Below are 15852 nucleotides of genomic sequence, written 5' to 3' on the forward strand. Positions count from 1 at the left end.
AGTTCAAGAAAATCTAAAATCCCACTTAGATTTCAGTAGTGCTATCCAGCCACTACAAGTACCTCTCTCACTTGAGCACCTCACAAAGCATGCAAAAGTTGAAAAGAAGATTCCATCAATGTATTTGTAGAGTTTCCTTTATATTCATAAGTGAACTCTAACCCTCTTTATGTGGGCAATGCTTTTACAGTCCTTAGTTTACCCCCCAGTGTAAAAAAATAGCCCTGAATGGAGAAGTAGCTTTCTCTTGAATGGCTGTTCTTTGCTCAGTTTGGTTTTTATGTTCTGGTCTGGAAAGGGGGGGTGAAGAAAACTAAAACATCTTGTTTCATTAGAGTACAAACAGGACATACTGTGATGAAGCAAAGATAAAATACTTTGCTTAAAATAACAGTTGCTCTTAATGACTGATTTTCAAGTTAGAAAATATTTTCACTGCTTTCACAGATCATGTCAATGCACTATTAATACCAGTTCATAAAAAAGATAATAAAATATATACCTGAAAGGTACCTAGAATGGTTTAAATTACAAAAGCCCATTTTTTCCCTATCACAATGTACACAATGTATAAGTGGATGAACAAGAGATAATATACTTTGAGACAAGCCTGTCTCTTAAGCAGTTTTAAGATTTGAAATACAATTTTGAAAGTATTTTAGTAATAATATTCAGTATCTCTGCTGTAGTAAAAAGGGTTAAAGACTCCCATATAAAAGGGTTAGAAACCATTTAATGAAAAAATTCTATACAGCTCAGCAAATTAAATTTTATGTTTCATCTAGTGAAATGCAGTAAGTCTCTCCTTACAAAAACTTTAGTAAAGAAAACATGCAAGTAAAAATAAGAAAAACAAATAAAGCAAAGTAAGATATCTATCTATGCTGCATTTCAGAGCTTCTGTTAATACAGTTTTCAGTGATAGGGGAACTATATTCTATTTTTACACCTCCTAGCTTGTTTTTGAATGACAAAAGCAGAAATCTTCAGCATATTTTTAATTTCCTTGGTCATTAAAGCTGTGGTAAGTAACTAGATGTATTATATTCTTTGCTGGGTAGGATTGCATATATTTCTTGGAGTCAGGAAAAGGAGACCAAAACCAAAGTGTGAAAATAAACTGAAAGAAATGCTACAAGTGGCATTAATATACAGGTTTACTTCTTATGTGACTGTTGTATGTTGTGTTTAGTAAAGTTGATTTGGCACAGCCTGGTTTTTGGTAGTGGGGAGAGCCACAGAAGAGGTTTCTGTGAAAAGCTGCTAGAAGCTTCCACCATGTCTGACAGAACCAGCCCCTGATGGCTCTGGAGATGGACATACTGCTGGCCCAATTAGAGAGGTTGGTAATGCCTCTGTGATGACATATTTAAGAAGAAAATGAAAAGAGTGCAAGCGCAGTTTTTTCCAGGGATGGGGAGGCAGTGCCGCCAAGGCTGTCCCGGCACAGCACGTGGCGATGCGCTGCGGGCAGAAGGGCAGAGTGGCAGTGGTGGCTTCTCCTTCCTGGTGCCCCACATGAAGAGAGGCATTAAATAGCACCAGCACCAGGGTGGCCACCACTGCCTGCTGTGCTGGTGGGGCCACCTGGCCAGCAGCAGAAGCATGGTGAGCGATTCCCCGGTGTGGAACCTAGATGAGATCAATCAACTTCTCAGCGCAACGGGATCCTGCAGGAATCTTTGAATTGGTAGGACTCATTGGCAGTAGTACCTACAGGCAGCAGTTTTTCTTCTAGTCAGATAAGAGAAGGAAGGCAGGGCGTGAGGGAGAACAACATGAAGGCATCAAGGTCTGGGGAGAAGGAGGGGCAGGAGGTGCTCCAAGCACCAGACCCAAGATTCCTCTGCAGGCCATGGTGAGGACCATGATGAAGCAGCTGTGCCCCTGAAGCCCATGGGGATCTATGGGGGATGCAGAGATCCACTTGCACTCATGAGAGAAGTACTCACATGGCAGCAGGCAGGAGAAAATTGTGATCCCAGGGAGATGGCCCCTGCTTCCAAACTAGAGCAGCCTTTCCTTAGAGGACTGCATCCTGTGGAGGAGTAATCCATGCCATGCTTCCCCACAGTTTTGGGAAGATTGTTTGCCTGTGGGAGGGACCCCAGGGCATAGCAGAGAAAAGGCTCCTCTCCCTGGGTGAATAGTAGAAGACCTTGGGTGATGAACTAACCAAAAGCCCCCATGCCCTGTCTCCCTGAGCTGTTGGCAGGAAAGAGGGAGAGGCTGGGAATAAAGAGGTGCTTTAATGGCTTATTTTACTTCTCATTATCCTTCTCTGACTCTGTTAAAATAAATTTACCATATACCTTTAAATTTAAACCTGTTTTGCCCTAAGAGTGTTTTTTCCCACTTCTTATATTGACTCATAAGCCCTTGGTTAATTTTTCCCCCCTGTCCACTGCCCAACTTTCTGTAGTAAGAAAGAGTGAGCAAACGGCTTTTGTGGATGTCTGGTGTTTGGCCAATGTCAAACCACAACAGTGACCTATAGGAAAAGCATCCAACAAAAATGTCCTTGGAGTTATTCAGAAAGAGGAAGAAATATTAACACTTGAACAGACAGATAAAACAATGTAGAAGTTTGCCTAGCAACATTTTCTCCCTCCTGCTGTTTGTTCTTCCCCATCTGGGACTGAATTCTCAGTACATATGCTTTAGGCAAGCTGTAAAGGTTTATCCACATTCAGGTTATACAACTACTCCTAGCTGATCCAATTTTGGAGCTGAATTTTTTTGCATTATATAGTTCCTACAAAAAATGTCAGATGTGAATGGTATCACTTTACAAATCCACAGGTTTGCTGCAGGCAGGAAGAAATCTTCCTGCTTAGAGCATAGTGTTAATAACACAAGGGTCATGGGTTGGATCCCTTTTTTGATCACTCACCTAAGGGTTGGACTTAACCAACTCAGAATATTCTGTGATTCTTCTATTTGCAACTATATTGATGAGCAATAGAAGATTGAATAGGCAGTAAGGATTGTTTCTTTTAAAAGAGAAAAGATGAGAGGAAAATCAAAGGAGTGACCATATCAGAAAATAAATACTTGAATCTCTGAATTAAGTTTTTGAGTAATGACTAACTAGGTGACAGCAAACCCTGTGTGCTTTGAAAGTAGATCTCCAAGACATCTTGCAGTGTAAATGATGATGGGAACTGTGTGGGATATTGTCTTGAACAAGAAGCACTCAGTGTGTCGGGAGGTTTCGGTAAACAGGACGTAGTAGGAGGTGGCAGTAACAGAATGCACACTTCCAGAGCTGGATGCCTGTTTTCAATTAAGTGCCATTCTATGAACAAGGAAGTGCTCAGCAGCATCATCATTTCCCATCAGTGTTACTGCTGGCTTGTGTCCACCATATCACCTTCTAGCAGATACACAGGGTCTAAGTGCTCCCGACCCTCTGGAGTGGATGCACCTGGATGCCTGGCTGCAATTTGAAAAGTTTGGTTTTAGGAACATAGCCTGCTTCCTGTACTGTTGATAGTGAATGCTCTTTCCAGTTGGTAAGAAAAAAAATTGCATTATTGAAACACATATCTAAAGGGGGGAAAAAAGGAGCATTATAAGGAGCCAAAAGTGATTAAAACTTTTAGGAGGTAATCTGGCTCTAAAAGTATATTCAATTAATTTCCATTTCTTCTGAGGAAAGCATCTGTAAAAGAAGCCTGCCATCTGTACAGGAGTCAAAGTGAGAGACATGGCAAGCCAGCGACAGTGGGCTGTGAGCCCCATGGGAGTGTGAACTGGGAGCCCTGAGCCCAAGTGCTGTGGCACCACCTTCACTGCTGCCCTGGGCACATGCTGCTCCAACCATGAGGATGAGAATACATATATAGGAGCTTCCCAAGAATTGCTGGCTCTGGTACATTATAGTGTGGCACAAAAAAATAGTGAAGACACGAAGTTCCTAACACAAAAGTGAAATGATCCAAAGGCAAGAATAGTGACTTTCCCAGGTCCATAAAGGAACGAAGAAGAATTTGACTCAATGTCATTCATTTTTATTTTAGTGAGGGAAGAGCAGGACAGATTTTTATTGTAGGTTGACGTTATCAACTCTGACCTTGGTGGGACTATGTTGTGTGCAATGCATTTTGTGACATGTTTTAAATGTCAGACCCTGCTTTTGAGGAGAGATGCTTGTTTAGAGGCTACAGACACCACTACTGTAAGGCTGGTAGCACAAAGATAAAAAAAATATTTCCCAAAACTTTGTTGAACCTTTTTGCAGGTTCTGTTTAAAATAAAGCCACTTACTTTTTCAACAAAATGCCAGTATTTTTTCACCTTTTCAAGTACAGACAGTGGTTGAGAGGGCTAATCAGTATTTTACAGTTCAGCATGATACTCAGATCTGGCTTCTAGTGGTCTCCTCCCCAACAAGTCAAATTACAACAGCCATATCTAGTTATTTTAATGCTCTCTAGTGTTGACTTGGATTATAGCATGTTATTTTTCATCCTCTGCAGCTGTATTAGCAATGGCTAAACCATTTTTCCAGCACTTGCAAAATATAATGATAAAGCCTGTATTTGGGTCATTAATGTTAGAGGTTACATTAATTTCTTTTTTTAAAATTTGCTCAGCATCTTTTAAGATTATACTGTGGTTAGATCAAAAAAGATGAAAATGATCGTAAAAAGGCCTTATTCAGGAATTTATTTAAATATTGCACTGAGCATATTAGACCCTTCTCATTCTTCCCCTGGCTCTTGGAGACCTCCAGTGCAAAGCCATAACTGATGATCTACTGGCAGGCTCGTACTTTCTTTCCACTTCTGGATTCTGTCTAAAGTGGGGAGAGATCCAATGACCTGATGCAGTTTGCCTGTTGCAAAATGTTGTTAACAAACTTTGCAGCCATGCTCGCATTTCTGGCTAGGGTTCACCTAAATAGGTACGTAGAACTTAGAGCCAGCAGACCATATTTTGTCTGAGTCAGGCTGCATGCAGGTGGCAGGCTGTAAGGCAGGTGCATGCTCAGCATTACCTCATACAATGCTTCTAGTGAGAACATGCCAATCCCTGCAAAATCCTTGCCTTGCTAAATTAAGCAAATCCTCCCATGTGAAATTAGTTATACCAGTGACTGCTGGTATATGAGGTATTCTACCAAGAGAAACCATGTGGATTGCAAATCTTCCTCCACCAATATTGCTGCAACATGCAGCTGGCATAACTGGAAGATTAGCAAGCTTCCTTATGCATGTTTAGTGCCTGACACATCCTTGTCTCCAAATGTTATATAGCACAAGCTGGTTCTATAGCTTGCTTCACATAGAAAATTATTCATTTTATATTCAACATTATGGAAGAAAAATGAAGGAAAGACTCAAGAGCGGAAGGTAGGGGTAAAACAGCATATACATAAATGGTTTCACTTCTCTTGGTCAGATGTTTACTTCTTCCTCTTCCCCCTGAAACAAGCTGTTAATTTTCTTTCCCAGCTAGCAGTGCAAGGTGCAGTAAGCATGAAGATATGGCTAGGTTTTCCTGTTAATTTAAGCATGTCAGTCTAAATTGCAGTACTTTCCTGGTTCAGTTTCTTCGAAAAGCTATCACATTCTGCTTTTCTGCATGGCCATGCTCAGCAGTTCATAGAATCTTCAATTCATAGAATGGCTTGGATTGGAAAGGACCTTACAGATACCCAGTTCCAACCCCTTGCTGTGGGTTCCACACAAGACTTCCACTAGACCAGGTTTCTCAGAGCCCCATCCGACCTTGGCTTGAACACTTCCAAGGATGGAGCATCCAGAACTTCTCTGGGCAACTAAATCTACTCTCCTTTGGTTTAAAGCCATTATGCCATATCCTATCCCTGAAGGTCCTGGTAAGTCTCCCTCTCTTTCTTATCAACTTCCTTCAGGTACTGAAAGGCTGAAGTGAGGTCACCCCGAGTCCTCTCCAGGCTGAACAACCCCAGCTCTCTTATCCTCACAGGAGAGGTGTTCCATTCCTCTGATTATCTTCATAGTCCTCCTCTCAACATGGGCTAAAGAGCAGTCCCCGAGGCTGTAACTCCAGGAAGCACAGAGGTAATTCTTTTCAGCCAGGAAAGAGCAAATCTGTCCTGATGGTTTCAAGATGGATTTGGATTTTGCTGAAAAACAAGACCATCCCTAATGTAATATTAAACAAAATGAGAATGTAACTTATGTCCATTTGTGGAGTCTTAGGCTTGCAAACCACATAGATGTATCATTCTCACTCATGTACTTAAAAATGGCAAAACCTTGAGAACAAAAATCTATGCTTGAATCCATTAAGGAACAGACACAAACCAATAAGAGATCATAGTTAGAAAGTCTCTCACTGTCACACCATATGCAGGAAGATTAGGTCTTGCATCACTTGTGCTGGACTAAAGACACCTTTTTTCCACTGCTGTACTTCTTGGCAGATTTTTGTGGCAAATCCTATAAACAAATTCCTACTTAATTGGATTTCCATTTTCATGTACAGTCCTATTACCTACATGCTTGTTTCTAAAACTAAATTTCTGTTATTTTTGCTTTACTGTTTTTTGTAGCAAAAGACTGCTCCACAGAATGAAGTTAGCTATTGGTTAGCTAAATACCACAGCCATTTCAGTAGATATGGACACAGTGTAAAATGTGAAAAATGTCCATGCTAGCAGGGATAAAGGATATTTTCAAGTCCTAAATATATGTTTGATGACTAACCACGTGCAAGAAAGCACATTTGGAAACAGCATAACAAGATGATAAATAGAGATTTTCCAATATATTTTTTGGAGAACCATTAACTTATTGTGAAACAAAATCTCACAAATTTTTCTGAAATTAATTCTCAAAAATACCACATTCCTAACTGAAACGCCTAGCATACACTAATGGTAGCAAAACGAAAAACAAGCTAGCTCCAGCTGCTGGAAATTATCTCCCATGTCACACACTGCACCAAGCAATAGCTCGGTTTTGGTTCCTCACATTCTGAAAACCATACAGACTGTTTTGAAGTAGAATATGTAAAAACATAAAATGAACAATTTCAGTGTCCAGAGATATATAATAATGCTAAGAAAGTAAGTTAACAGATAATTCTAGAAATTACATATAGGAGAAAAAAAAAAGCCTGGAAAGGTATTTTCACTTTTTTCAGGAACAACTGGATGGATAGAGTGATTCCATATATAATAATTTATTCAACCTGACAGGTATAGTTCAAAATACTAAACCGGGATTTCTACAATAAACTGAACAATGCAAAGGATTTGTCTGAAAAAAAAGTTTATTTGAAAAATACTCAACAACTATTATTAAGAAATTATTTTTCCTTTCTACATTAACATATTTACATATACTATACACCTTTATATATATGTATCTATGCACACACACATACAGAGTTTTAATTTGAATTGTGTATTACTATATTGGATCCATAAAGCTATGTATCATACAACAACTTGGTGTAAGGTTTTGCATTTCTTGGATATAACAGTCTTCTTTTTGTCTGTAACTGTGTAAAACTGACCAATTTGAAGACAGGTTATCTCAATGCATTGCTAGTAATTTCCTGTAGACACTGTTATTCACATTAGTAGTCAATGTAGCCCTTCTAGTACTAGTGGTAGACATCAACTGGCCACTGCTATTACTAATGTTAGGATCAAAAGTCTTTTTACAATTGAAGAGACTGAAAAATTGTCTCTGATACTGAGAAGAAGCATAGTAGTAAATAAAGGGGTCAATGCAGCAGCTAATGCTGCTGACAGAAACACAGAGTAGATAGGCAAAGTAGAGATACTCTAAGCTGTTGTCATATGAAAAATGGATATAATGAATTAAGAGGAGAACATTTGTTGGTCCAAAGCAAATAACGAAAACAGAAAAAACAGCCACACACAAGAGCAAGGCACGCGTCTTCTTATTTTGCTTTGCAACAATGGTGGAAGAACTAAGACAGCGAATGATACACACATAACAGACAGTAGAAATTATAAATGGCACTATGAAAAACACAGAAGAGAAGATAGAGAAGAAGTGGACGTAATAGCTGTGAAGTTCGGATTCTCTCAGCACATCGTGGCATGTCGTTATATTTAACCTGGGTATTTCCATTGTTTGCTCTCGTAGGAGAAAAGGTATAACCCCGGTTATTGCTACAAGCCATATGATGAAACAAACCAGTGAGGCACGAGGTAGTGTACGCCACCCCAGGGACTGCATGGGGTACACCACGGCTAGGAAGCGATCGACGCTTATGCTCGTCATAAGCATTATTGAGCAGTACATGTTGCAGAAGAAGGCAGCAGTGATGAAACGGCACATCTGAGGCCCAAAAACCCAGTCATTTCCAGAAAAGTGATAAACAATCTTAAATGGAAGCACACTTACAAAGAGAACATCTGCAAGAGCCAAATTCAGCATGTATATTACAGCTGGCTTTTCGATTTTCATCTTTTTCAGAAACACGAGTATCGCTGTAATGTTCAGAGGGAGACTCAGCACAAGCACTACGGTGTAAACTGAAGGAACAAAACGAGTCAGCCATGGACTAGTGAGGTATCTTGCCGTTTGAACTGACATCATTCGTCGTTCAGGTAGAAATGATGCAGTCTGATTGGTGGCTCCTGATCCAACTTCCAAGTCATTTTCAGCATCACCGTCAACAGGAATAAGATCAGCCACTGGACTGGAAGAAAAACGGATGGAAAAACTTCTGATGATGTGTGGTATGCTGCTGTTATTTGGAAAGCCTGAAAAGTAAAAAGTATTAAGATTAATAAGTCAATATTTAGATGGTATGGGGAAGTGAAAACATCTTTCAAGAAGGAAAGTTAAGATTAGATTAGGTAAACAAAATAATAAAGTTAATTTCTGATTCAAAGCACAGGTTGCCCACAGGTCACCCATTTTATTTTAGCTCCTCCTGCTACAAATTTAGGTAAGATGTCCTTCTTTGTTTCCCATCTCTTAGCTTGAAAGCTTTTATTAGTAGTGATTCTAGCTATGCTCAAGGATCCAACCTAATCTATGCTCTCCTTGGGCAACTTTAACACAACAGGCAATCTGCCAGCCTTGAACTGTCTTGGCCAGACCCTTCACACATTTTGTAAGAAATGAGATGCTGGCATAAGTGCTCATGCACAAAATTCCCACTAGAAGTACTAGAAGTACTCATCACCAAAATCACAAAAAGTAAAAGTGCAACTAAAGCATCATGGTTTGGAAATATTTCTGTGTGCTCTGGAAACATCTTACACAACTCGAAGGCCCCCATTAAGAGAGATGGCAGAGCAGTTTTCAAGGTAGATATGGATCAACCTTTTGCTTGTAACAGATGGGTAGCCACAGATGGCACTGAAACACTTCCCGAGTTCTACTTACCCTAACCCACAGTGTGCAGGACAGCATGTGTCTGCCATACCCCCAGGGCACTTCTGAAACCTACAGTTCCCTCTACAGTGAAGTCTTCTGCAGCATGCTTTCATAGCTAAGCCTTGACAGGCTATATCTACTTTTTGAATGTAACAAGCCAGGAAATCAGTGTCATGAAGCATTAACTGTCTGGCAGGGGGTTATTTATGTAAAAAAGAAAAAAACAACCAATCAATCAAAAGAACTATTTAGGCATTATTTCAGCAAAGTTGTTTGTATGGAGAAATACTTTCTAAGACTGTAATTTTCAGTTTTGGCTTAATCTGCTTTGGCATAGAGTAATTCAAGTGTACTGTGGGTAGACAGAAGTGAGAAAATTACAACTACTCAAGTAACCAGTCACCTGTTTGCCTGTGCAATTGATCCTTTGTTGGATCTTTGATAATTAAAACAAAAATGAGGGTGTCTTAGCTCACATCTGTGAGTTGAAAGTACATGATTCACCTGTGTAAGATCCTGCTTGTTAGAAGCAATTATTTGTTCTATAGTAATTGAAACCATTTTTTTTAGCAAAATATCTGAAGGAAGCAGATGGCAAAGAGAAAAATGGCTCCATCTTTAAGCAGGAGTTACCTCCCTTTGTGCACAGGCAGTGGCAGAAGGGCCCTACCCGGCATGGATTTTTGTGAAATTCAAACTTGAATGTGGGGGAGAGATCAGAGGACTGGTAAGGCAATTTGGTGATTTTATTTAGAGTGGCTGTGCTTTATGTACCATGCTGTGTCACAGCAGCATTCTAGGGGCAGAGAGACAAAAGGGAAGTGTTGGAGAGAACAGTTTTCATATGCAAAGTGACTAGATTGCAACCTCTGCTGGTCAGAAAAAAAGGTGCTGGGAGCTCATTACAGAAACTGTAGTAAGAATGATGTAGTTTGAAACAGAAATGCTTAGAAGTACTTGAGATTTGGTGATTGCACAGAAGGGCACTAAACACATTTATACTAGGGTCTATTCTGTCTTTTTAAAGAGAACAACGGCAGAACTATAGGTCCTTTAACACATTATACACTTAGTCCAAGCAGCTGCATGGCTCAAAGGGTCAGCTCCTAGCTTTGCAGCCAAGCTGCAGCACAAGTCCTTTTGTATGACACCTCTAACTTCAGCCTGTGGCTGACATCAAAGAGTTAGGAGTTTCCTATATTTAATGATCATTGCAATAGAAATATGTCACAAATGACAGCACTGGTCTTCATCTCTTTTGGGGAGCATTATAACTATACTTGAATAAACAACCTCCTCTCCCCATATTTCTTACACCTGGAAGCTTGACTCCATGGTAAAGACATCAGTAAAAGTGAGGAAAAATCTGTCAACTATACCTACTGTATCTCCAGTACACGCAAGTTTTATAAATTTAAGACTTTTAATTCTATGAGTATTTTCAAACCAAAAAACTATTGAAAGAGAAGATAATGATAATTTTAGTCCCCCAAAGGTTGACATGTCCATCTTGCTTTCTCCACCACTGTAGAACAGTGTGGAGAACCAAAGAAAGAGGTGACATGGTTCCATGTGAGGAATGCATGTTTTTGGGAACACAAATATTAACAGACTTGAGAGAGGAAAGCCTGGAGTTAGGAACTGTGTTGCCAAGACTACCACTGTATGAGATGGTAACTGAGACACCAGCACCTCTCTCATCCCAGTATCCCTCAGCTTTGAAGCACCTGAGCAGTGCTGCAGTTTCACACTTTTGAGAACCAGCAAACCAACTTAATCAGAGTCACTGACCCTTAATGACTGAGGTTAAGTCTCTTAGTGTGGGTGCTCTGGGTGATAACCTGACCCTAACTCTCCTTACTAACTCCTAACTGAGAACAGTACAAAAATATGCTACAAGAAAAAAATGCTATGACTGGGACAAGTACCTTTCACTGACTACCAGCCATTGTATTAGCTATTGCTTATAATTAACTGAACATTGCTAATAATTTTAATTATATCCTGAATTCTTGGAGACATCTTATTTACAAGTTTATTAGATGAAGGGATTTAGAGTCACTTTTACTCCATTACAGAAATTTTCTAAAAGTAAAATCCTATTACAATAAATCAGAACAAAAAAAGTATAAATAATTCAAGTTTCTTTAAAATTATCTGGAATATTTCGGTGAAAACTATGTGTTCTTTGTATAAGCAGAGGCTTTCTAAGTTCAGAGTTGAACTCAACCTTCATTCTGTCAACATCACCTCCACGCTGACTCCTGTTCTCAGTCCATGTCCCCATTTTGAACTTAAGATGACATGAGGTACTACTTGCAAGCCAGCTTTGTGGAAAAATGTAATAAGGCATCACACTTGCTATTTCGGTGCCACTTGACAATATAAAGAATGGTGACTTAAATTTTCTTGATGAAACTAAATTTAATTTGAAAGCTTGACAGCCATGTATCAGTTCCTATCCTTTACCAAGCTGCTAGTATGACACAGTGTAATTCTAGAAAAAACAGTATGCACTCCATACTCTCTGAAACAGAAAGGCAGACAGATACTGCCCTGAGGTTTTCTATTCTTTTTCTGTCAGTGTTTACATGAAAAAGCTGAAGATAGAGATTTATTCACAGAAGGGAACAGGATGAAATAAAGTCATACAATTTCAAAAGATTGTAATGAACCTTCATAGCAAACAAAAAGGCCAGAACAGGAAAGAGGCATTACGTTTAAACTGGGTTAGTACACAACTGCCAATATACAGTAGCTCTACAGAAAATAGCTACAACTACACCAGAATCTGTGAAATTATTCTTTTCTAGCTGTTTTCAAGCTACAGATATCATTTGTCTAAAACATATTTCACTACAGCTTAATTATTTTTTAATAATTAAAAAAATCTGTTAGAAAAACACAAGTAAAGCTTGTATAATGATTACAAATGTTCAGAAGGTCATCTTATTTTTCTAGGCTGCCATCCAATCCTTTAGAAGAAGTCAAGCTTGGCTGATTTTTATTTTTGTAACAAATAGGAACTCTGTCATATCAGCAATGAGAATAACTGCTCTATCAAAATATCTATAAAATTTAACCAGCTATGAAAGAACAAGACTAGTAAACTATGAACAAATCAACAGCAGGATAAAGCGGTGAGGTTTTATCCTTGAGGTGTGTGTACTCAGGACACTGAATAATAAGCAGAGTCTTTGCCTCCAACAAGTACTTCAAGAGGCAAAAATTACATAAAATCAGTATGACACTCAAGTTGCCCAAAGTCTTCTTTTATTCCCTGGAGTTTTTTCATCAGTTCTCCAACAAGGACATAGAGAAATTACATAGAAAGCTCAGCAAGTTTGTGATTGTTTAATTTTAACACTCCACAATGTGCTATTTTCTATCAATTATTACATATTGTTCATCAGCATATGTGTATGAACTATACACATATGCTGTTTACCCTGACATTTTTTTAAAATACAGAGATATTTATAATTTCTTTTCATGTCTATTTTCATATGCAAAGGACTACTCTGCATCCCACTCTGTGAAAGAAAATACAACAGCTTTGACCAATCTTAAGATCCAGAAGAAACTTGAAAAATATTTCTGTAGGCCCATGAGTATGGACAGGATGTTATAAACCAGCAGACTTCACATCCCAAGGGATATCTTTGTGATGTGAGAGACTAGAGAATAGGCTCCTACACAAGCCAATCAAATACGTTCCCTATGTGCTGCTGGACAACAAATAATACTGATTTATGGGCATTACTAGTGACAGCTGCATATAACGAATAGGTTTCTTTTATCTCCTCTTTATATAACCCCAAGTGATAAGCATCTAGAATCTAAATTACTCAGTAGCCCATAAATTAGGCATATGAAGGCAGGCTCTGAAGTGCATGCCAGACACATTAATTACAAAATAAGACACAATCTTGTAGGAGTGATGATAGTTATTTGCTTTTATAAAAATAAAACTGAATTGTTTATGCGTTCACATCTCCATTTATACAGAATTCATTATTAGATTACACAACTGTTGTAGTAGCGATCTGAACACATTTACTTGCAAGTTGTTTTCTTGCAACTGGGTGTCTGCTCTGTTTTCCTCTCCTTTCTCATGTCTTTAACCACATATGCTGGCTTCAACCAATATAATCACTCTATTTTGCCAGCAGTGTCCCAAGGCAGGGAAGTCCAGGCGAGTTCAGACCTTAGTCAGCTCAACAGCACTGGTCAGATAGTTTGTGGGCACTTGACACCAACCTACTGCCAAACTAGTGCTTTTTCACCTACCCAAAGGAACAGCACAGGTCAGTAATGTGGTAACTATGCACAGTGAAGGATGAGGGAAAAGCAGGAGAGAAGTTGCAGGTCAAGGCCAGAGCAGATCTCGGAATACAACAGTGCATGGGCAACAGGAACAAAGTACATTGTGGTAAAAACAGGTTATCTAGGACAGTGGGGAAATTATATTATTGCAATGGCAATGAAAACAAGAAGAGCAGAAGACATATTCAGACGATTGGGTTTTGTTTGTTTTGTTGTGCATGAAGTAACTGGAAGAATACTACCAACAGTGAAATTTTTGTCTAGCATTAGCATGTAAAGTTTGTTATGTTAATAACAAGCCAGCACCTCCTTCTCTTAAGAAGATATTTTCTTTAGACTCCCCATATGAACATGATCTTGACAGCTTCCTTCCCACTTGTCCTTGTGCCAAAAAGTTGTCTAGCAAAAATTATTTACCCTCTCTGATGCTTCCCTCCCAGCATACTTACAAACACTAGGTCTATCCCCTTTCATTTTAGCTCAGTAGTCAAAGTATGTTATGCTCTGAAATTTCCCCTTAGCTGCTCATCCAATCAGCCCTTTCATGTATGTAGGACCTGAGGCTTTACTGCAGGCCATCTCGAGGGACTAAGTTATTTCTACAGCAGCACTATCATCACTAGCTGATTGAAAGAAATCTTAAACTGAATCAAGCAAAACAATAATAGCAAAAAAACCTTGTGCTAATCTCTAAATGCACAATCCTTTGTAGTGCTGTGCCTCTGCCATAAGATGTGAGGTTACATGCATGTATGTCTTCTCTCACCTTCCTTTCCTCAGCATCTCCATCGTCTAACAAGCTCTGAGCGGGACGGAGCCATGGGCTCACCAGTTAGGGTACTGATGTTACTATTAGTGAATAACCCTGAAATATCCATGGAAATCATCTATCTACTCGGGGTGCATATTCTGAACTGTTTTGTGCTTGGCAGATCATCTGAAGTTTGCACCGCCTAGAAATTCAGCTGGCACTCACTCTTACGCTGTTAATGAAAGGTTAAGAGAATCCAGCAGCAAGTCTCGCCGACCAGGTCCGTTCCACCACCACCTGCTGCTGCCGGCCGCCCTCCTTAGCGACGGCCTCACTCACCACCCGCAACAGCCTCTCCTCGCCGCGGCTGTGAGCACAAAGAGCCCAAGAAAACTCGGCCCGAACTCGCACTGGAGCTCCCAGGCGGGAGCCGCACGGCCCGGCTGGTGCGGGCACACGGTGCCGTGCGCTCGGACCCGCTCCGGTCACTCCCCGCGCTGCGGGCACCCAGCGGGCCCCGCCGCCAGCCCCGGGCCCGGCCCCCGCCCCGCGCACCCACCTGGCCGGGCCGGCGGGCAGCACAGCAGCGCCAGGGCGCACAGCAGCGCCCGGGGCCGCATGGCCGCGCCTTCCTTCCCGCACTCCGTCCGTCCGTCCGTCCGTCCGTCCGTCCGTCCGTCCGTGCGGGCGAACCTCAGCAGGCTGGGGCTGTCGAAGAGCCGCACCGGGACTCGCTGCTGCCGCAGGGAGGGGGCTGCGCTCCGGGGCGCGGCGGCGCGGGAGGGGAGGGGAGGGAAGAGAGAGAGGGAAGGAAGGGGAGGAGAAGGCGCAGGGGCAGCGGCCGCGGTCCCACGGGACACAGAGCCCCGCAGCAGCCCCCGCGCCCGGCTGGGACACGGGAAGCGGTGGCGGGCGAGGCCGGGGTGAGAGGTCGGGAGCGCCGGAACAAAGGGTTATGTTCAAGGAATTATTCTAAGCTAAGTTTGCCGAATTTGCAGTCCGACTGCCTCACGGGAACAGTTCCAAGGCCAGATGAAATGCCTGCATTACTCACAGCTGAAAGATCACGCTGGTTCAGAAAAGCCCCTTACAGTTGATCTACTTCGAATAAAGGAGATGACGTCCAAGCTTGCTTTTATTTCATGTGTTCAGTAAACTGCTCTGCAAACACAGGGCAATCTAAAAGTGATTCATTGCCCGGCTCTGCGGCCCTGTCCGCTGTACCAAAATCCCCGAGAAAGCGGTGGCGCTCCCCAGTGCAGTGGCACGTGCCATGGACAAACTTCGGAAACTTGTGCACTCCTTTAGAGATGCTCATGAATCAAGAGGGGTTGAAGCAAAACCTACATGAAGGTTATACAGGAAAATATTTTGGTAATTTTGCAGCTATTACTTAGAAGCTTTGCTTTACAAACA

General features: G+C 41.0%; 1 protein-coding gene across 1 annotated transcript; it reads right to left on the minus strand.

The window, feature by feature from the left end:
* Positions 1-7248: 7248 nt before the first annotated feature.
* Positions 7249-15281, minus strand: F2R (coagulation factor II thrombin receptor). The gene is made up of 2 exons (XM_036402526.2): positions 14996-15281; positions 7249-8737 (listed from the first exon to the last, which is right to left on the minus strand). The coding sequence occupies exons 1-2, from the start codon at positions 15054-15056 to the stop codon at positions 7533-7535; spliced, it is 1266 nt and encodes a 421-aa protein (XP_036258419.1). The 5' UTR covers positions 15057-15281; the 3' UTR covers positions 7249-7532.
* Between the last annotated feature and the right edge of the window lie 571 nt (positions 15282-15852).

This window comes from Molothrus ater, chromosome Z, assembly GCF_012460135.2.
Source record: "Molothrus ater isolate BHLD 08-10-18 breed brown headed cowbird chromosome Z, BPBGC_Mater_1.1, whole genome shotgun sequence".
NCBI lineage: Eukaryota > Metazoa > Chordata > Aves > Passeriformes > Icteridae > Molothrus > Molothrus ater.